The 23387-nt window shown below is 37.1% G+C and overlaps 1 protein-coding gene across 3 annotated transcripts; it reads left to right on the top strand.

The window, feature by feature from the left end:
* The first annotated feature begins 1540 nt into the window (after positions 1-1540).
* On the top strand, positions 1541-21674 carry LOC104586627 (protein ROOT HAIR DEFECTIVE 3). Of its 3 annotated transcripts, none has more exons than XM_088889389.1 (24): positions 1677-1749; positions 2337-2405; positions 2680-2829; positions 3437-3503; positions 3604-3706; positions 4718-4788; positions 4917-4980; positions 5084-5149; positions 5253-5300; positions 5377-5439; positions 5541-5597; positions 5944-6102; positions 6213-6281; positions 6377-6468; positions 12351-12429; positions 12751-12916; positions 13818-13942; positions 14307-14569; positions 14643-14739; positions 14835-14996; positions 19852-19960; positions 20488-20578; positions 20717-20813; positions 20934-21674. In XM_088889389.1, exons 2-24 carry the CDS (start codon positions 2375-2377, stop codon positions 21180-21182), a joined length of 2478 nt encoding a protein of 825 aa, XP_088745515.1. In that variant the 5' UTR covers positions 1677-1749; positions 2337-2374; the 3' UTR covers positions 21183-21674. The 3 variants fall into 3 exon arrangements, with proteins under 3 accessions (XP_010242217.1, XP_088745515.1, XP_088745514.1); XM_088889388.1 differs by having other exon boundaries at positions 1692-1749; positions 19852-19956; positions 20484-20578; XM_010243915.2 differs by lacking the exon at positions 2337-2405 and having other exon boundaries at positions 1541-1749; positions 19852-19956; positions 20484-20578.
* Positions 21675-23387: the final 1713 nt, after the last annotated feature.

Below are 23387 nucleotides of genomic sequence, written 5' to 3'. Positions count from 1 at the left end.
CCTGACTATCTCTGAGCTCCTGCCAGTTTGGATGTCATCCCTTCTGGCCGGGCAGAACCGCCACTACTCCTTTTGTCGGAGCCGTTTCTACGGCTGGTGACGACGGTGGCATGAGGCCGTTTGAAATGCGGCTGTCAAGTGTCAGATCCCAAATCAGTCAGGTGCGCCGCCCTTGGAAATGGACATCCTTGGTGTCAGGTATGGTACGCTTGGTTAGTCTGGCGTTTCGGAGGTGAAGTGCCGGAGTAACGGGGGGACAAAATCTTGAGTTCGGTTTGGGGAGTGCTCCGAGCTACCATGGGCCGGCTCGGGTCACGGCCTTGTGAGGTTTAAGGCCCAGGAGAGAGTTCGGGCTCCTTGCAGGGAGCTCGGGCTCCTAGCAGGGAGCTCGGGTTCTTAGTAGGGAGATCGGGCTCCTAGTAGGGAGCTCGTGCTCCTTTTTCTTTTGGTGCTTGTGTTTTGGGCGCTCTGTTGCCTCGAGCTGTTCGCTTTTGCCACGCGTCGAGTAGTGGCGAGGTCGGGCCAAATTTCCCTTCATCAGAATTTTATTATATTTTTTAGGGTAAATTACATATAGGTACCTTGTACTTTTGGGGATGGTGACAAATAGGTACCCTAAACTTTCAATTGCAACACCTTAGCACCCTAAACTTTTAAAAATATACAATTGGATCCATTCATTAGTATCATGTAAGTAAAACATTACATAATGCCAAAAAAAAACCCATCTCATGTATTTTTGAGACCATTCTACATGTAATTGAACTTCTCAATAATCTGTTGTCATATGGACAACAAATAACATATTCAAATTTTCAAACGATATCATTCAATTGCGATGGTTTTACATTGTACAATGATCTCAGTAATACACACAAAGGGTATTTTTTACATTATGCAATGTTTAACTCGTTGAAATTGAAATTTCGGGATACCTATCTATCTTAATCCCCAAATTATAAGATACCTATTTGTAATTTATCGTATATATTTTTTATTTTTGTTTCAAATTATATACAAACATTTCCAAATAAACACTTATTACAAAACAAAAAAATTTACAACTGTAAGATTCCTCGCCCTGGTGACATTGTGATTTGCAAGAGCCTTGATGTAAAATTGGACATATCCTATCATGGGCCCATCTTACGCTAATTGTTCACCCTCCCAATGGCGTCTGACCAACAGGACAAGGAGTTCACATCTCCGCCTCACAACGCCCCACAGCACATCCCCGCCGTATATTCGAAACATCTCCCGATGATGACGTTGTGAGCCGGCTACAGCGGAGATGTGAACTGAACAGCAAGGAAATAAAAGGAATAACATAGTTATCAGATACGGACAAAAAATATAAAATGAGTTTAAGAAGACAGACGGTCAGATGGACGGTTAGCGGGTCCCACTCAAGTGGGAAGCAGTAAGCACACATCTTCCCAGTTCCCAAGCTCATCATAAAAAAAATCGTATAGTATACGGGTACAATACGGAGTATTCGTATTTGGTATTTCAAACACCAAACGACGATTATCATTTTCGTATTTTACAGTGGAGTCGAGCTCTACTTTTAAAAACTAAACGTCGGAGGGGCGGTGGCTAGAGTATGTTGGATCTTCCTCGTTTAGTTGTTCTCTGTTGCTAGTCGATCCTTTGGCATTCGCAGATTTCGGAGGTCTACCTGAGCTTTCAGTCTCTTCTATTCTTCGTCTCTTTCAGCTTATTTACACATCGATCAATCTAAATCGATGGGTAGGTCCCCAACCTTTTCGATCCTCCCCTGTGTACCTTTTTTTCTTGCTTCGTTTTCGTTGCCATGAAAAATTCTCTGATTTTTTTGATGATTATTCGTGCTCAAACTTTATAAACTTTTGTTGGCTTATGTGTTTTAGGTGATTCTTGATCTGGATTTATTGTTTTAACCGTTTCAGGGTGTCTTTAATTTCGTTTTGCCTTCCGTTATTCTATTTTGTTTGGATGTGGCAATAAAGGTTCTGAATTTTTAGTGTATCATGAGTCTTTGAACTGGTCTTGGCATTAATTTGTACATACAAGCCTCAAATGAGGAAATTTCCATGGAAGATTAGAGTAAGGCATTATGCGTGATCCATTTCCCCATTTGATCGTTGCAATTGGCTAGTAAAGCGGGTTAAGGTAGTAGCTTGTTGGTCACTCTCTGTGGTATGTGGTGATAAGGTCGGGGTTTTGAACTAGTTACTGTATACGTAAATGTGAGGGCTTGATGAACATTGAATGTCGATTAGCTTTAGCCTGTAGTGCGAAGAGGGCAGAACGAAGTGGATTTCTGTATTACTAATGGATTGGTTTGAATCATCTAGATAATTCTCTTATCTGGTTCAAAAATGAATGATGAGGAATGCCATTGCTCGTTAGTGGAGAGCATCATGGTAAGGATTTAGAAATGTTTTAAAGAATGGTTCTTTTTCATCAAGGAATTTTACACCCTTTGAGATGAATTGGCTCCTACAGACAAAGCCTTCTATTGCGTGAAGCACTTATGAGGATAAGATCTTTAAATCTCTCTTTCTCTCTCTCTCTCTCTCTCTCCATAGAAACAACACCTTGTTGCAAAGGTGCTGATCTATCATCAACTCATATATCGAGAAAACTGAGCTATGAATTTTTCCTCACTTTTAGGTTGTTTCTTTTTTTTTTTTCCAGGAAAAGCTGATGAATGTTGTTCAACCCAACTAATCGATGGAGATGGTACTTTTAATGTGTCTGGGCTTGAGAGTTTCACGAAGGAGGCGAATTTGCGTGAATGTGGACTCTCCTATGCTGTAGTATCCATCATGGGTCCACAAAGTAGTGGTATGCATCGACATTTATTAGTGTTTGATAATCCTGATGCATCATATACATCATTTGGATTTGGTTCACTTGTTTGCTCAATGTCTTGGCCCATGGCCCAACTTAATTATCTGGTTGTGAATGTCAACTCCAGCCTGCCTGAATAATGTCTCAGCAGCCTAATCTAGACAAAAAAGGTTTATGTTTAGTAGGTGTCAGTTGACTCCAGACTCTTGCCAGAGTAGTGCTATTGATGGAAAGTATGGGAGCCATCCATGCTAAAATTAATCCTCTGAGACGACAATATCTTTCTTTCTCAGCATATTTTGAAGATGCCAACTTGTTAAGTTGGTAAACTCTTGTGATTGTTGATGCCTATGCTGATATTGCCTGGGTTCAAAAAAACATAGCCACCTGCTAACCATTGAATCAATCTGCAGTCATGGTTATCACATTGAGAAGCAGCCTTAGAGCTCATATACAGTTCTAGTGTTCTGTTAAATTCTGTTCTGTACATGTTCCCACATTATTCTTTGTTAACTTACAATAACATATTCACTCTTATATCCATCATCCAAAATGAGGTTCATCATGGAGGAGTTTCATCTTTTCTTTTATGATTGATCAGGGAAGAGCACACTTCTGAACCATCTATTTGGTACCAACTTTAGAGAGATGGATGCATATAGGGGAAGGTCGGTTTTGATATCTTATTTCTGAGTTTTTAAATTTCTTTCTCTATGTGGTTAATATATTGATATTTGGAAAATGACAAACAATATTTTTCATTTCCAGGTGTCAAACTACTAAAGGAATTTGGTTGGCAAAATGTACTGATATTGAACCTTGTACAGTTGTCATGGATTTGGAGGGTACTGATGGAAGAGAAAGAGGCGAGGTATCAAAACTTCTTTATGTCTTATCTTTGTCCATCTTTAGATTTCCTTATGCATTAGTTGCTTATGTTTTTATTATTACTTCTTATTTGTACATACGTTGCTCAAGGCATCATCTCTTATTTTTTTAGATATTTAGAATCCTTTAACATTTAATACTTGATCTAAAAAATTGTTTTCCTTTTTGAAAAATATAAATTGTATTATATTGCAAAAAAATTGTGACAGCATGCATGCATCACTGATGAAACAATGTTTAAAAATGGGGTGCATGAGCCAAGGTGCCAGAATTTTTTGGTATATGAAGCTTAAGCCTTATGTGTTGCTATTTTTTTTTTCCCGCAAAAAAACATCAAACTAATATGAGAAAATGTACAAAACAGGCGTAAAAGGAGTATATTATGTAGAAAAAACACATAAATGAATAAATGATCACATAAACAAAGGAATTGAGAACATTAGGAGCTTTGAGGAAAGCTGTCACGTTCATATAAATCATTTAATAACTGGAAAGAAGTTATGAATGTTAAATAATGCCTCAAAATGGTTTATAGGGAGGAAAAGAAGCGATCACAAGGTGTGTAGAATGTAATTTGTACATGTAGGAATGAGCCTTGAAGTGTTCTTTGAACCTTGCTTCAAGGTGATCTTCAAGGCATAAGCCTCGTATACTTTTTGAAACTCTATGGCACCTTTTTCTTTTCCCCTCACAGAATCTATTTTACTATGAGACTACCTTTAATTCATGCATGAGCCATATTGGAACATGGTGATATTTAATCTATTGTTTAATCGTTTCTTTGAAATTCTAAAACTGGTGCCATGAGCCAGGTTTAGCATGTTATCTATTTAGGATTTAGTAATCAACTTGATATCATCTAAAAGTAAAATAAAATTCCTGTAGTTTATAGTAGCTATTACTTCTTTTTTTATGAAAATCTGACTAAATGTATCAATACTTCCCGAACTTCTGTAATGTTCTTTTCTTCATTTTTTGGTGTTTTTGTTTCCAGGATGATACTGCATTTGAAAAGCAGAGTGCCCTTTTTGCTCTTGCGGTTTCAGATATTGTTCTCATAAATATGTATGCTCATTCATTTAGCACAAGTCAGACAATTTTTGTCAGCCTCTGATATCCAGTTTGTTGCTTTGTTGTTCTTGAGCATCGTGTGTTTCTTGAATTCCCATTGCCTGAAACATTTTACATGTTAGGTGGTGTCATGATATTGGCCGTGAACATGCTGCCAATAAGCCTCTTCTGAAGACTGTATTCCAGGTATTCTCTATGTTGATAGCTTGTCCAAGCAATTATCATAGATATGTAGATTTTTGGTTGATGGTTAATTGTTATAAACTTTATTATGGTGTGTCAATAACAGGTTATGATGAGGTTATTTAGTCCCCGCAAAACAACTTTGTTATTTGTCATCCGCGACAAGACCAAGGTTTGTTTTCCCAGCTTGCATATGTTTTAGAGAGTCGTTTTCATTTTTTTTTGCTATTTGTTGCTAGTTAATTCATCATGCCCACTCTCTCTTCCTAATGCAGACACCCCTGGAAAATTTGGAACCAATTCTGAGGGAAGACATAAAAAAGGTACATAATCTAGTTTTTGCTTCTGTATTTATCTATCTTAATAGATTTGGTTATTCAAGTAATACTTTGTGTGCAGATATGGGATGCTGTTCCTAAACCAGAAGGCCACAAAGAAACACCACTTAGTGAATTTTTTAATGTAAGATTTCTTGATCTTGTTAAATATAAGATTATCTGTATTTTTATGTCTTCCTCAGAAATGCTTATTGATTTTGGTATTGTGCTTTGTGTTACTATCAGGTTGAAGTTGTGGCTCTCTCTAGTTATGAAGAAAAAGAAGAACAATTTAAAGAACAGGTATATTAAATATGGCATAGGGAAAATTATGTCAGAATTATTCTGGGATGTCCATAGGAATGAATTACTTGATTTTGGCTAGTTTTGTGGCTTGTAGTTTACTAAACTTATTTTTTTTTCCTTTTTTTTTTCTGTACATAACCTCATTGTATATAGGGTATACTGTATACTTCTTTTTGACAATTAATATGCTACCTACTTTACCTTTTTTTTTTTTTTAAATTATATCAAAATTATGTTTGGTGAATTGTTAGAATGTAAGCCACAGGTATTGCTTGCTCGCTAGATGTCATCTTGGAATGGAAATTTGCATTTACTCGATTTTTCTCTTTTGTTGTTAATAAAGGTTGCCAGTTTAAGGCAGCGATTCTTCCATTCCATAGCTCCTGGTGGACTTGCTGGAGATCGACGGGGTGTAGTTCCTGCTTCAGGTTTTTCTTTCAGTGCACAACAGATCTGGAAAGTTATTAAGGAGAACAAGGACCTTGACCTTCCTGCGCACAAGGTAAGCTACGCATTTATTTTGATAAGCAAATCTTGCTTTGAGGAAGTTACCAATAAAAGGGACATATTGTATTGACTTGTATTTTTTTTCCATTTTTGTTTGTCTTTTAGGTTATGGTTGCCACTGTACGTTGTGAGGAAATTGCCAATGAAAAATTTGCCTGCTTAACTGCGAATGAGGTTACTGTTCACCACTATCTAAGGTTTAAGTTTGAGTGCATTTCATAATAAACTATTTGTTACATGATTTAGTATTTTCTTTGGAATTAATACAGGAATGGTGTCAGCTGGAGATGGCTGTGCAATCTGGTCCAGTTCCAGGTTTTGGGAAGAAGCTCAGTCTAATTGTGGACAAATGTCTATCGGAGTGAGTACTTTTCTTGTTTTGTAATTTCAGAAATAGGTTATTTGCTTGGTTGTCATGATGCATGCCAAACATTTAGAATGTTTGGCCACAGAAACATGCAAAAATACATGTAAAGGTTTTATACATTGTATATGCTTAATTTGTTGATAAATTTTCATGTCAAATTAAGGAAAAGGTATGTACAAAGGTATACAGAACTATAATTGTAACCACATGCTCAATTCAGAAAAAGAATTGGTTTTCTATCCTTCCTTGGCTTGCATGCAACTTATCACAAAAAGAAATGATTCCTAATTGATAAAGTTCTGATCTGCACTAGTATTCAGTTAGAAATAGCAGTAGAAGAAGGTTAGAGGAGATAAAAGAGAGAAGGGAAGAGAAGAGAGGAGAAGAAGAAACTGGTTCGAACAAGAGAGAAAAGTCAATTCTCTCTAGTTGGCCAGGTTATATTTATAGTTTTCTATAATAAAACAAAATGTCTTTTATGCCCCTACTTAAATATGGGACATATCACCTAACTTAAACATTACACCTCACACCAAACGTAAATAAAAAGACCAAACTACCCTTATATAGTCGACACTAACACTCCTCAAACTGGTGAGTATATATCATATAGTCCCAGCTTGTTACATATGTAGTCCACTCTTCCTTGACTCAACCCTTTGGTGAACAAGTCTGTCCATTGATTTTCTATGTTAACATATGTAGTATCTATCACTCCACTAAGCACCTTCTCTCTCATAAAGTGACAATCAACTTCTATATGCTTTGTTTTCTCATGAAAAACTGGATTATAAGAGATGTGGACTGCAACTTGGTTGTCATAGTAAAGCTTTATAGAAGTGTCAATCGAATGCCCCATCTCTTGTAGAAGATTTCTTAGCCACACTAGTTCACAAGTTGTATGTGCCATGGCTCTGTATTCAGCTTTTGCACTGCTTCTTGCCACCATTGTCTGCTTCTTATTCTTCCATGTCACCAAATTACCCCCAAGAAAGGTGCAATAACCTTTAGTGGACCTTCTGTCAGATACTGAACCGACCCAATTAGCATTGGTGTATCCCTCTATTTCAAGATTCCCTCTACTCTTATATAATAAGCCACGACCAGGAGCTCCCTTTAAATGCCGTACAATCCTTAGAACCACATCCCAATGTGCAATCTGACTATCTAAGGGTTTTGCATAAATTGATTCACCACACTAACTACAAATGGTTAGGTAGTTTAGCTTACCCACCAACCTCCTGTACCTTCCAAGGTCGTTAAACTCCTTACCCACATCAGTACTTAGCTTGGTATTTGGTTCTATAGGTGTTTCAGCTGGTTTGACACCTAACAATCCTGTCTCCTCCAACAAATCAAGAACATACTTCCTTTGACACAAGTTAATACCTTGCTTAGACCTTTGCTACTTCTATCCCCAAGAAATATTTTAGTTTACCAAGGTCTTTTGTTTGGAAGTGCTCCTGCAGAAAGGTCTTCAACCTATCAATCCCCAACCTGTCATTGTCGTTAATAATAATGTCATCTACATATATCACTAGTAAAATCTTCCCAACATGTGAATCATAGCTGAATACTGAGTGATCAACCTGACACTGTTTCATGCCAAACTTTTTTATCACTTCACTGAATCTAACAAACCATGTGCTGTCAATAGGAAGCTGCATTACAGGTGAAGACTTAGTCACAATTGGAACAAGTGGATTGGAGTCTTCAATGGGAACTGGAAGAGGAGGTGGAGAAGAAGAAGAAGAGACATCACCTGACCTAGAAAAAAAATGGAACAGACTAAAAAAAGTGACATCAGGATCATGGCACACAGAGGAATGTCGAGAACTGGGGTTATAGCACTTATAACCTTTCTGGGTCCGGGAATAACTAAGGAAGATACACTTCGTGGATCGTGCATCTAATTTGTCCATTCTAGGTCCAAGATTATGGACAAAACATACACACTCAAAAACCTTGAGAGTAAGAGGAAACAAAGTTATGAAAAGAGAATGACTTTCAAGGATGGGTGTGGGCATCCAGTAGGGTGTAGGTACATGAGGTTTGGGTACATTCATATAGTGCAAAAGGGATCGAACAATTTCCAAAAGATGGCGATTCTTTCTCTCAGCCACCCCATTTTGCTGTAGGGTGTAGGTACATGAGGTTTGATGGATAATGCCATGTTGTTTCAAATACTCCTGAAATGGTGTATAAAAGTATTCTCGCGGCCATTATTAAAACAAAGAATCTAAATGTGTACACCGGATTGGTTGCGGATTTCAATATAAAATTTTTGGAAAATGGAAAACAATTCACTTATTTCTTTCATAAGATAAAGCCATGCCATCCTTGAATAATTATCAACAAAAATAACAAAGTATTTGTAACCATTGTATGACACTATTTTATTTGGACCCCAAATACTTGAATGAATTAAAGAAAAATGACTTGACATACAATTATCAACCCTAGGACTAAAGGTAACATGATGATGTTTCCCTAACTAACACGACTCACAATCCAAAACAGAAAGATGACTCAACTAAGGAACAAGTGACTTAAGTGCTTTAAACGATGGATAACCAAGTCTATAGTGCCACTGAAGAGGAGAAAGAGATGTCTGAAGAGCTGTAGACAAACTACCACCACCATCAAGATAATACAGTCCACCAATTTCATGTCCTCCACCAATCTGCATCCCCGTCTTGAGATATTGAAAAGCACAAGAAGAAGGGTAAAAGGTGATAGAGCAATTAAGAGACCTAGTCATCTTATTAACAAACATAAGATTAAAAGGAAATTTGGGAATATACAAAACTGAGGATAGGGATAAAAGGTCTATGCCAACGTTACCAACACCACAAATAGAAGATGTGGAACCATTAGCAAGGGTAACAAAGTGTGATGTGGAGCACTGAGAAAGGGAGGAAAATACACTTGGAGTCCTAGTCATATGATCGGAAGCTCTAGAGTCGATAATCCAATGGGAGGGTTTGGATGCCAAACAAGCCATACCTGAATGTGCGAGGGTAACTGTATTCCTTTGAGACGTGGCCTAGATAAACCGCTCATACTCATCACGTGGGACACTCATAATCTCCTTCCCAGAGACATCTGTAGATGTAGAAGGCATCTGATCAACTTGTTGAATATCCTATCTTGAAGTACCATCATTGGCCACTGCATAATTTGCCCAAGTTGAAGGTGGGCCATGCAAATTATAACAAAAGTTGATGGTGTGCCCTTCCATATCACAATGTGTACACCTCCTCGGACCATTAGTACTACGTCCTCTGCCATGAGCTCCCCCTGAATCTCGACCTTCAATACATCCACCACCACGACTATACATGGGTCCATCACCACCACTACGACCATACATGGGCCCACCACCACCATTATGAGCGGGCTGAACTCCTCGAGCTCCACCTCTAATTCCACGACCCCCTCTTGTAACTACAATGGCAGATCGATCAAAGATATTAGGTTCCCTGTAGGTCCAACAAAAATCCTCCGAAGTCGGGCAAACACTTCTTTTAGAGAAGGAAGAGCTGACCGCTCTCACTGGTTCATATTCAGATTTCAGCCCTACTAAAAATCTGGTTACATCGAGTTGCTCTCTCTATTGTTGCTGAATCTTAACATCAGAAGTGAGGGGATGGTACACATTCAACTCATTACGAAGATTCCTCATGCTAGCATAGTATTCCTCAAAACTTTGATTACCATGTTGCAGATTAAAGTACTCCTGCTAAAGCTGATACACTCTAGTAGTATTGTCTTGTCTAGAGTACAACTTCTTGGCATGGTCCCAAATCTCCTTGGCTATATCTAAAAACATAAAATTCACACTGATCTTCGGTTCCATACTATTCCATAACCAGGTCATAATTTGTACATTTTCTTGTTCTCAATCACTATATTCCTGAGAATCAGCGGGAGGTTTTTCTTCTCTTACATGCTTCACTTTCTTCTTAGCCCTAAAAAAGACCTCTACGGATTTCGCCCAAGGCACATAATCCTCCCCATTCAATTTGATAGAAATCATCTTAACATTCAAGTAATCGGGGGAAACCATAACACTAGACTTGTGTTCACTACCATCTCCCATATCTGAATTTTTTCTTTCTTTCTTTCTCCCCTTTTTTCTCTCTCACATGTATATCACATGCCTAATTCACTTTTCACCACTCTGCACACTAGTGACAGATTATTGCTGAAGACACATACTGTCACAGTTTTCAGCAATAATAGTCTCTGATATTCTTCACTCTCAGCATCACAAAACTACCCAAATACACACCATAAACCTAGCAACTCACCAACTACTTGATTCACACTGAAACACCCATACAACCCACCTATTTGATCAACAAAAAACCAACCTGTACTCGACTGTCCACTGCACCACCTGAAACAGCCCTCTTTGTACCATCGATTAGAGGGTTTCCTACAAACCACCACAAACACCTACTAAACCACAGACCGGAGGCATGTAAACCTCCTAAAGGGAAGGGCGATCACTCCTTTTCAGCCCTTTTTCTTATCTCCAACAGATGGTGATGAAATCTAGAAAACCCTAGGCTGAATGACGATGGAAAAGAATTCTGGGCAGATCTGAATTTGTCATAATGGCTCTGGTGCCATGATAAAGTTCAGATTTGCACTAGTATTCAGTTAGAAATAGTAGTAGTAGAAGAAGGTTAGAGGAGATAGAAGAGAGAAGAAGAAGAGAAGAGAAGAGAGGAGAAGAAGAAACTGATTCGAACAAGGGAGAAAAGTCGGTTCTCTCTAACCGGCCAGGTTATATTTATAGTTTTCTATAATAAAACAAAATGTCTGTTATGCCCCTACTTAAGTATGGGACACATCACTTAACTTTTTTTTTTGATAAATGACACATCACTTAACTTAAACATTACACCTCACACCAAGTATAAATAAAAAGACCAAACTACGTCTATACAGTTGACACCAACACTAATCATATGTGTAAAATTGAAGCTATTCTATCCAATCTCGTCCTGGTTGATATGTGTAAAATTGAGAGAAAGTAAAGTAGCATGTTTGAAAGGGCAAGTTTCTAGCCTCTTCTCACATTTTTCAATCACCACATTACAACAATCTAGATATTTCAGAATTACTCCTAACAGCTTCCCTAGGTACCTAATCAGTGGTTCTCCATTCCACAGCCCAAAATGTTTCTGAATCAGTTTTCTTCCTAACTTCCTCATCCAAGTTGCATACATGACTGCTTTTTCCCTCTAGGTTGGATTTAGCACTGTAACCACAAACACTTCAGGGCATCCAGTGGCGTTCCTTGCATTCCATGTGACTTTTCTCATGTTGAGAAACAAAAGGATTTTGTCAATGAATTGAACTGAGAGATATATACCCTATCCATCCCCACATTGAAACCATTTGTGACAACACATGGTTTTGACAACAAAGTAGCTAAGGTTGTTGGCCATATATATATATATTGATAAATGAGGATGTTGGCCATATGTTGAGAGTTTTCTTGTTGACTTCATATCTTATGGCAAACAAGTTTTGTTGAGTTCTTCAGACTTACAATATTCAGTTGTAAAACCAATCATCTCACCTCTAGGCCCAACATTTTCTCTGATTTAGCCTTGATGTTTAGTTCACATCAATCGGACCTTCTCCATGACTTGTCTTCATGACTTGGTACAATGAAGGCTTACTTCTCCTTGTCAATATAAAAAGTGACAACCTTCATTATTTGTTTGTCAGGATCGGCAAATATGCATATTGCAATATGAATTTTTATTTGATCTGCTGTAACTCAGATCTTGATAATCCAAACAATTATATGTCCACCTACAACTTTTACATTGATGAGTTTCTTATTCTATCTGTAGGTATGAGGCAGAAACTATTTATTTTGATGAAGCTGTCAGGACAGCAAAATGGAATCAGTTGGAAGCTAAAGTGCTGCAGGTAATACCTATTCTTTCTGCTCTTTTAGAATTCAAGAATTTTTTTACCCTATTTTTCACTTGACAAAGAAGAAAACTGTTTCTTTTTTATTGTAAATAATTTAAGGCCTCTATTAATGATAGTTAATCTTATCATTGAGAAAACAAAATCAATTTCTGTCTAGTAGCATGTGGTCTAAACAACCACTAACATGCTATAGACTGAATTTTCAGAACTGTTATTTCTAGAATCTGTTTACACATGGGTGAATTCTCCTGGGGCAAGAAAATTGTCATTCTATGTTTTTTTCTCATTTCTTGCTTTATGCTGGGCTTTTTCTAGCTAGTTCAACCCGCTTACCAATCCATGTTGGGTCACATACGGTCACGAACTCTAGAAAATTTCAAGGAAGCATTTGACAAGGCTCTGAGCGGAGGGGAAGAATTTGCTGTTGCTGCACGTCATTGCACCAAGTCTTCCATGACACAATTTGATGAAGGATGTGCAGGTACTACTAAATATTTCATGTTGTAATTCTGCTAAAGGCTATCTTTTATAGTCATGCTCAATTTCCTGTTTCTTTGCATTTTTGTTTTATGCTTTCTTTCCCTACTATACTAGCTGCTTTTACTCAACTAAAAACTAATAATCTATTATGTCAGACATAATTTGTGTAAGACAATGTGGTGGTTAAACTCTAACACTAGGAAAAAACTTCTGTGATGAAAAATGGCCATACTTATTACCAATCCAATAAAGAGAAAAAAATGACCATTCATAATCAGCAATCTTGCTAATGAGGTATGGTAGACTGTTGTAGATTTTTTTTTTCTTTCCTGTTTCTTTCTGTAGTCAAAATTAATATATCACTTGTTAAATGCTCAAGAAATGAATACAGTAACCAAAAATCTTTTTTTTTTTTTGATTGTTAATCATGTGATAAGTTAAAGGACTCAGGAAGACATTTACACATTTGCATTGGAGTGGAACTATTATGCATTGTAATGTACAAGTTGCAAAAAAGAAAAAAATAGTTATTATTTGATTCATCTGAAGAAAGTTGTTCAATGTATTCCACTCTACTATAGGATTTTCCCAAGACATAAAGTGATGGACAATGATGGATCCAAGGTTTGTATGGATTGTAGAACATGAAAATGCAACTGATCTCAATTTTGGATAATGAAAAAAAAGGACTTTCATTTGGTCATGGGAATAGAATATGTTCAATGATGCCAAACTGTTGCTTGGGACAAGGATGAAGTTCAATGAGATCCATCAAAACCTCCCTATAAAAGGGAAGAAAAAGCTGATCTCATATTGTATTGAAATGTTGTGTAAGGGAAGAAAAAGCTGATCTCATATTGTATTGAAATGTTGTGTATGCTAAATACCTGTTAATGTTACAGATGTAGCGATTAAGCAAGCAAAATGGGATCCATCCAAAGTAGGGGATAAGCTGCAGCGAGATATAGATGCACATGTTTCTCAAGTCCGTGCTGCTAAACTGGCTGAGCTTACTGCCCTATATGAGGTATGAAAAATGGAGCTGATTCTCCTTAGATAGGAAACATGTACTCACAGGTTCTCTTTTCTTTTGTGAGATGGAGATTGCGTTAAAAAGAATAAAAGATAGAAAGGCAGCAAACTTCCCTCTTTTTTGTATGAAAGTTAACTTCTTTCTATCAAAAAATAAAAGAAAAAGAATTATTCTCAATAAATGGCCCCTGGTCTTCATGTTATAAGTTTTTAAGTTCTAGATGCTTAAGGTTATTTGTTACTAATGTTGTACCTATTAATTACTTGTATGTTATATCAATTCATTACTTGGTCTATTAACTTTGTTATTATGACTGCTGGACAAAGGATGATAAGAACCTTTTTTTATATGCTTGTAGAGAAAATTGAATGTGGGGTTAGCAGAACCTGTGGAAGCTCTTCTTGATGCAGCTGACAATGATACCTGGCCAGCAATAAGGAAACTTCTTCAACGGGAGACTAAGGTTGCTGTTTCTGGGATGTCTGCTGCACTTTCTGGCTTTGATATTGATAAAGAAACAGTGAATAAAATGCTTACAAACCTAGAGGACTATGCAAAAGGTGTTGTTGAAACGAAGGCAAGAGAAGAAGCTGGAAGGGTCTTGATCCGTATGAAGGACAGGTATTTTTTTTTGGGTAGCATGTGTGGACTAACCACAACTGAATTGACAGTGACTATACAAATCAATTTACAGGTTTTCAACGCTGTTTAGCCGTGACTCCGACTCAATGCCGAGGGTTTGGACTGGGAAGGAAGATATCCGAGCAATCACAAAAACTGCTCGCTCTGCAGTATGCCACAACTTATTATATCAATGGTTGAATTTTCAGTTTTGAGCAGAATTTCTATATATTGATGTCTCTTACCCCTCCCCCTTCTTTTTCAGTCCTTAAAGTTGCTCTCTGTTATGGCTGTGGTTCGTTTGGATGAAAGTGTTGATAATATTGAGAATACTCTCTCTCTTGCTCTGATGGATGGCTACAATAGTGCCTCTACCAGTAAGAGCATCACATCATTTGATCCACTGGCTTCAAGCACATGGGAAGAGGTAACCATGTTTTAGCTGCTGAACTCATTCTTGATGTGTTCTCAGATCCATGATTGTATGGTTTAAACCTGCTATCGCTGATTGGGCTGGTTGCATAAATGCTAAAAGTACAAGAAAATATGATAGAGGGAATGAAAATTAGATGAAGAGAAGAATAAAAAGAAAAATATTTCTCCTTAAAAACATACCTAGTTGGAAAGAGAAAATAAAGATTTTTTAATTAGATGTTAGTAGGCTCCAACTTTCTGTTTTGCATTTTAGCTCAATTTTCTTGGACATGGATCTTTGGTTTCAGATTCAAGGAATTCAAATTCTAGAAGTTTTGATTCTTGGTATTGTACCTGTTATGTTTGGAATATGGGAATTATTTCAGTACCTTGGTATTTTACTTGGGACCTGGGTGATCAGGTTTCAAATCTTAGAGACAGTCTCTCTGTGCATCTGCAGGGGTAAGGCTGAGTACATCTGTCCCTCCCCAGACCCCGCTTTGGTGCAAGTCTCATGCACTGGGCTGCCCTTTTTATCAGTACTTGTGCTACACCAGAAAGGGCTTTCTTGCAGACAAGCCTCCTAAGGCCTGCTTATTTCTGTCTCTCTTATCTGGTATATCTGTTTGTTTTTTTTTTTGATAAGCTTATCTGGTATATCTGCTGAATCATCATCATCATCATCATCGTCCATGCCATATCCCAACCATATGGGGTTGGCTACATGAATCCTGTTTCACCAATTCTTTCTATTTAAAGAATTGTAACAGATCACTTCTTCTAACTGGAGTTTTTGGTGGTCTTCTATCCATACCCCTAGCTCTTCTAGCCAGTTCAACTTGTAACAGGTCACTTCTTCTAACTGGAGTTTTTGGTGGTCTTCTATCCATGTGATTCGGTATACCTGTTGAATAAATAATAAAATGTGCAGTATTTTAAAATCTTGTGTAATAAACCTCACTTTTCAGCTCTCTTCTAGGAGGAATTTTGGGTGGTAGACTCTACTCTCAAGGATTTCTTTCCATCTGTCTTTTTGTTATCCTCTTATAAAAGTAAATGTGTTTCTTCCTTTTTCTCCTTCTTCCTTGGGTAGCTTTGAACTCGTGGAGGTTCTCTTTATTAAGTTCTTTGGAAGATGTGTTTTTTTGGATCATGTTTCTGATGATGCTAGAATACGATTGGTTGAGCCTTAGGCTTGCTCTTGTGTGCATATTTTAAAATCCTCACATCCTCTCCCTCTTCTTAGGATTTTCTCTTTAAGGAGATTTGGTGCAAGCTGGTACCCTCTAAGGTCCACCTTTGGTTGGGAGGTTTATCACTTGAAAACTAAAACTTGCAATGTTCTCCAAAGGAGAAGACTTTCTTGGTGGCTATCCCCACATATCTGCCTTCTTTGTATGGCAAATGGTGAGACTACCTATCACTTACTAAGGTGCTCATAAAAAACCAAAAAACTGAACTGAACTGGAAAATTTGGTTAACTGAACTAATTGGTTTGATATTTTCAAAAACCAAAGGTACTAGTTTGGTTTTTGGTTAACCTAGAAAAAAAAAAGATGCGGTTAATTGAACCGACTGATATATATTATATTTATGACATAACATATTGTATATTTATATATATATATTTATAATATATTATAAATATAAAAAATCGAAAGACCAAACTGATAAACTAATTAACTGATTGATTCGGTTCGGTTTTGGTTCAAAACATTGCAAAAACTGAAGGGACCAGTTCAGTTTGACATATATGCCCACAGTTTGGTTAACTGAACCCTGAGCACCCCCATTTATCACTAGCATTTGAGATTAGCATCCCCCCCAGCCCCCCCTCTGCTGGATGTGGAAAGCTTGTTTAATTCTTCGTTTTTAGAGAGGGAGGATAATGTGGAGTTATACTAGTGCTGCGATATTATGGTCTGTTTGGGAAGAAAGGAATGGAAAAAGAAAAAAAAAATTGGTAAAAAAGGAATTCCAAAAGAAGGTTTGATAGAATCTATTCAGTGAGAGTAGTGAATTGGGACAAAACCATGGATATTTTTGGTCCTTTTCAGTTGAGTTGTATATCCTTAGAGGATGACATCTGCTGGCTTTGCCATCTTGTATTAGAATAAGAATGTCACTGTCTTGGAGGCCACCTAGACCCAATTACGTTAAGCTAAATTTTGATGGATGGAGCTTGGGCAACCCTAGATCCTAGGGTGTTAGGGGAGTTTTTAGAAATGAAATTGGGAATATATTAGCAATATACTCAGGGCCAATAAGGTCCAGAAGTTTAGTAAGGGCAGAACTCATGCCAGCATTACAAGACCTGAGAATGGATAAATCTTTGAACTATATTAACCTGCAAGTGGATAGATAGACATGCTAAGATGGTGGTGGGTTGTTTAAAAAACTAAAAACAAGGGCACTGATGCTCTAGGCAGATCGTGAAGGAGATTACATATCTAAGGGAGACAAATGCAACCTTTGATTGGACCAACAGATCTGCAAATAGCTTGGCTGATGCTTACCAGGCAAGGAGTGAATAGGGAACTTACGGAGTCTTTTATATGAGAATGACTAGATTTAATATGGGGTAGGAATTATGGATGGCCTACTTGTAGAAGGGATGCTGTGTATGCTGTATATTTTCCATTCTTTGATCATTTTAATAAAATTTTTCAGTTATCCATAAACAAGTAATAAACCTTTCCTCACCAATCAGGATCTTCCATAAATGGCACAACTAGTTGTTTGCCTACAATCAATTGATCTTCAAATGCATGGGGTTGTTGAATGGTTTCTCAGTTTCAAGGTACATAACTCCTATGGTATCTTGTCTTCAACTTATAACTTACAGAGATTTCTGCTGTTTCTTCCATGTTTGGTAAAATTCCACACTATAAGAGAAAGATGGGTCTGGGTGGTCGCTAGGTATGAAAAAAATGGTAGGAAGAGGATTGTAGGTGGAACTCAAGGGGTTTGCGACGGACACACTCCTCCCGTGAATGGCGATGTAGGACATTCTTCTCAGAAAATTATGGATCCCAAAGGGATTCTTGGTTCTTCCAATCCCGAGGTTATAGATCTGACGCCCCTTGAGGTTGGGTGTGACCTTGGAGAACCAGGCTCGATGGCATCACAAGAAAATTCAGTGCCAAGGGTTCAACCGATAACTCTGAGAAAGAAATTCTTAAATTTTCAGATGGGATTGAGGAGGGTGATGGAGTGGTGGAAAGAGCTGAAGTGGAAGAAAACTGTGATAGAAGGAAATCTATCAAAGAGAATGGTGTTCTCATGTGGAGTTAATAGTAGGGAGTTGGTTTAGGTAACAAGGAAGGTAACGAGTGACAAAAAAGCTAAAGGGACAGACAAGGAAGTAGTGTGGACTTCGATTTTGATTGGAAAGCTGGGGATGGAGCTAGACAGGAGAAGAGTCATAACCGAATCGGGACAGACTAATTCAGAGAACCAAAAGGCAGGGGACGTACGGAAAACGAGAGGTTACAGTAACGATGGCACAGTACGGAAATGGAACACATTGAGAAAAAGCTTCAAAGAAAAGAGCAGGAGTCGAACTACTAGGAAGAAGAATTCTTCACTGAATAATTAAGAGAAAATTCAATATAAAAAACTGTCTTAGCCGTCCCCTAGCTACTCTTTATATAGGCATACATCCTTATGGCTCCTACAAGAAAGTTTCCTAATCTATGAAAACACTTCATAATAGAATCCTACTAAAACTCCTCAAAAAGAAAGTATTAGTTGAGCAATCCTAATATAAGAAAACACTCCATAATAGAATCTTACTAAAACTCTTCAAAAAAAAAGTCCTAATTGAATACAAATTCAAAATCTCGCTATAACGCTAACTTGGTAATTACGAACTAAGATAGAAACTCTGCGATGGTGCCAACTTGGTAAAAATGAACTAAGATAGAAATTCTGTGACGATGCTATATCAGTAAATATTTACTAAGTTGGGTCGGCGGCGTCATTTCTGCTTCTTATGTGTCTTGGAATGGTCCCAACTTGCATAGAACTTATTAGCTTCATTTTGTGCTGCATCATCCTCTCCCTATATGTACTTAAGATGGGTCTTTGAAAACCAACTTTGTAAATGTTTACTCAGTTGGTCCGAATCCCGTATTGCATCAAACGGACAGCTTTGTTCATGTAACCAAGGTTTTTCATCGCCTCAAGGAAGGATTGGTCGGGAATGGTCCATGCGGCAGATTTAAGAGAATTTACAAAAGGAAAGGACCTAAGGCAAACTCTAGATCTCAGAATATGGCTATAAATAAATAGTAAATTACATAAATAATTTTGAAATATAGTAAAAAGAGAACTAAAGAAAGCTGTGAATAGTTGAAGTCGTAGCATCTTATAGATGTAAACCATCTCATGACACTGTTTTGGAAAATGCAATTGCTAATGTTTCATGGGTGTTCATGCATTTACATAAAGAATACTACCATGGTCCGTAGATTCAAAAACATGTTTATCATATCATCAAATAAAGGTAAGTTATCTAAAAAAACTAAAGGTAATTTATCACCTGGAAATAAGTTAGAAAATTATCTTTTCAGTAATGACATTAGAAAACTATCTATGACCCTTTATTTCTTAAATAATCCAAATAGGTGAAATATTACCAGGACATCCTTCCTGTATTAAGATATTAAGACCAGAACTGCCATTTAAGTATTTCAAATTTGTTTATACTGTATTTTCTTTATTTTCATTTTTGTAAATTCCTTTTCTTTTCGTTTTTTTTAAAATAGTTTTTAAACAAAATTCACCTTTTCCATTCTAAATTGTTGTTCAGAGCTCATTCTTTTCAGCTTAATATACTCAAGTAGTATGTGGTTAATACTTTTCAGGTTCCACCAACGAGAACTCTGATTACTCCCGTCCAATGTAAAAATTTGTGGAGGCAATTCAAGGTGGAGACAGAGTACAGTGTTACTCAAGCCATTGCTGCTCAGGCATGTTCTTTTATACATTTATCATTTTAACACAAATCTTTATCAGTTCTGATTTGTTTTGATGTGTTTTCTTTCCATAGTTGCATTTCTTAGGTTGATTTGACTATTATAGGTATCATGATCATAGGGTGGGAAGGCAGAAACTCTGCATGTATTTTGTGAAGTTGAAAAATAAACCAACCAAACTTTCCGGTGTTTTAGCTTGGAAGTCGGCACATTCTTTAGCTGTGAAAGAGTTGTCAAAATCATATTATTCTACTATTTGACTGATCTTTCTCGAGTATTGCATTTAGCAAGTTAATTTCCTATAGCTATGGTTTCATCTAAATCAGTAATAATAATCAAATGTAAACGATTGGATGCTACTTATGGTATGACTTGGTAATCATCTAGTGGCATTTCTTTTTATTGTTAAATGTGTCGGGATGTTGCACACCAACATAGTGGACCTAGTCATCTGGTTTTGTGATTGGAAAAACCTATGTTGTCATAGTAATTGATTGGGGTATCTCTCCTCTTCTTCTCAGGAAGCCAATAAACGTAATAACAATTGGTTACCACCTCCATGGGCAATTGTTGCCATGATTGTTCTGGGATTCAACGAATTTATGACGCTCTTAAGGTGTGCATTTACTATGTCCTTGAGGAACTGTGCATACATTTTTGCAGAAGCTTTCTTCCCTTAAAAGTTGCAAAATTATTCTCATTTAGTTGCTTCTCTCTCTCTCTCTCTCTCCCTCTCCCTTTTTTTTTTAAACAGGAATCCTTTATATCTTGGTGTCATTTTTGTTGTTTTTTTACTGGTCAAGGCCCTGTGGGTCCAATTGGACATCTCCAGTGAATTCCGCAATGGTATTGTAAGTATTGAGTATTGTAACTATTTGTCTTGCTTCTATTGAAACTAAAAGAGGGTGTGCTTTTATTTTCTTCTCCTTGGAAGTATTGCTGATCCACTGATTTCTTGGATCTACCTGCAGCTTCCAGGGCTTCTATCTTTGTCTACAAAGTTCCTACCAACTGTGATGGACCTTCTCAAAAGGCTAGCCGAGGAAGGCCAAAAGCCAGCAGCTACGGATGCCCACAGAAACCCTACCTCTGAATCAAAGAGGTTGGGGAGTAGCATGCATGCCGGGAGCGATTTGGCATCAAGTGCTTCATCTACCATGACGTCTTCAGAGAATGGTTCAGAGTATTCAAGTACTTTGCAGCAAGACAAAGTGAAATAATCTAGGGCGGCAGTCTGCATGGAGACCATTGTTGTGGTCGCATGAAAGAGCAACCTTCTTCCATTAAAGATGCTATTGTTTCACATGGTCAGTGGTTGGTTGCCGGAGGAACTACATGCATATGCTCTTTTAACGGTGGTGTTAGAGAAAAAAGGGTTTGAAAGCTTATTTTTTGTTTAAAGGCTTCATACCAGGCAGGGGTCACGGTTTGATGGGATCAAAGGGCCCCCCATTATAGTTTTCAATATATGGATCTTTTTTCCTATTCTCTGCAGATTGTTGTACAAGCATATCGGAGATAAAGTAGAATTTAGAATGCTCTAGTTATAATCTAGGCATTTATAGACTTGCTGTTTAGCGGTTTTCTTGTTTTGTGTATTATCAGAATAGATTGGGTAGAAAAAGGTTTTTTTTGGTGGAACTTGGAAGTAGCTAGTAGCCTAGTTTGATTCTCTTTGATATTTGTAATCGAGCGATGTGATTATTATTTGATGATCCTCTCTAGTCTCTATTCTTACCATAATAGGGGGAATAGATGATGTTTGATCATATCCAAGAAAGTAAAAGACGGTAAATAAGACTCGGTAAATCATGTTCAATTGATCATGCTAGTGAGAGAGAAGATACAGGATCGAAACATGGGCCCAAATAACTACAAACTCGGAAGGTCCAAGACGATTACCGATCACTTCTCACCCAATCTCGATATATTACAATATCTTTTGCAAGTTTTGACAGAGAATGTTGCGGACACCGGAACTGTTTCTCAGGGTTGGAGAAAATAATGCTTCGCTGTTCCAATGTATCTCCATCACAATAATAGAGTGGAAGCCTTCGAATTTCAAAATCCTTTGTCCCTGCTTGCATGAAACAAGGAGATCTCCATAACAAAAAGCAAGTTTGTGCCCCTCAAACCTACCTTACCGGTCACCAGGTGGCTCAGTGGCTGTGCTGGACTTCTATAGAGCAAGTACTGATCTTGTAAAGCTTCCTCAAGGCCTCAACCTATTAGCTGGATCACATACACCCGAATATGTCAGATCAGAAAAGGATTCAGTCAGTGCAAAGTCTGTGGGCCATACTGAATTGCAGTCAATTCGTGTCCGTGGATGTCTTTTGCTCTTTAGCAAGAACTAAAATAGTGGCAAGTCTGAAATAACCAATTTATGCAGAGTTGTAGGTCCTTTTTCTATTGAGAGTGGGGGTTGTTGCAATATAGCGATGAGCCTATGAACATTAAATAGCCGTAGATCTTATGTAACAAGTTCTTTATCTTATGTTATATTAGGATTGATAACCCTATGATGCCGCTATGTTTTGATGTTTGGGATAAAAAGAACAATAATTCGGAATTTCGGATTAGTTGAACGCTGTGGTGCTCAGCAGCGTTGTGCTGTAACCAATGATAATGTTCTATCGCAGTAATAAATTCATGGGCCCATTGCGAAAGTTGTGGTTCCACTAATTTTTATTACTGGTGTGGAACATTATTATTGGTTCCACAGCCTGTTGAATAGCCACCACGTTCAGCTAATCCTTGCTTAGATAATATACGTTTTTTTTTAGGGGAATTGTCAAAAGCTTACCATTTCTCTTAAACTCACCACAACTTTTCAAAATGTCTAAAACTCACCATGTCATTAACTTGACTTTAAATAGACTAATGGCAGTTAATATATTACCTTTTTAACCTTCATAAAAAAATATAAAATATATACATATATTTTAATATTTAGACATGGAAAAAAGGAAAAAGTTCAAAAAATATTTTCAAATATAAAATACATAAAAACACAGAGGTTACAAAAAATATAAAAAATTATAGAAATTTCACACAAAATAAAAAACTATTTTCAAATTTCAAATTATAGAAACTATAGAAATTGAAAAACAAAATCAGAAAATAAAATTTGTAGAAAAAACACCAAAGATTATAGAAAAACACAGAAATTGCAAATAAATTTTAAAAAATACAGGAAATTTTATAGATGGTAGAAAATAGAAAAATGTAAAAAAAACAGAAATTATAAAAAAATAGTAGAAATTATAACAAAACACTAAAAATGTAAAAAAAAAAAGAAAAAGACCCTTTTCCTCTTACTCGCCATTCAAGGGTGATTTGGTCATAAAAATTGTTATTTATGCCGACATGGACACCTCTGTTAAGAAACATTAACAGTGCACTAACGGAAGGTGAGTTTTGAA

Source organism: Nelumbo nucifera, chromosome 6 (assembly GCF_055504915.1).
Source record: "Nelumbo nucifera cultivar China Antique chromosome 6, China Antique-T2T, whole genome shotgun sequence".
In the NCBI taxonomy this organism is placed as follows: Eukaryota; Viridiplantae; Streptophyta; class Magnoliopsida; order Proteales; family Nelumbonaceae; genus Nelumbo; species Nelumbo nucifera.
Note: the sequence above shows the minus strand (reverse complement) of the source record. Positions and strands in the feature narration are given on the sequence as shown.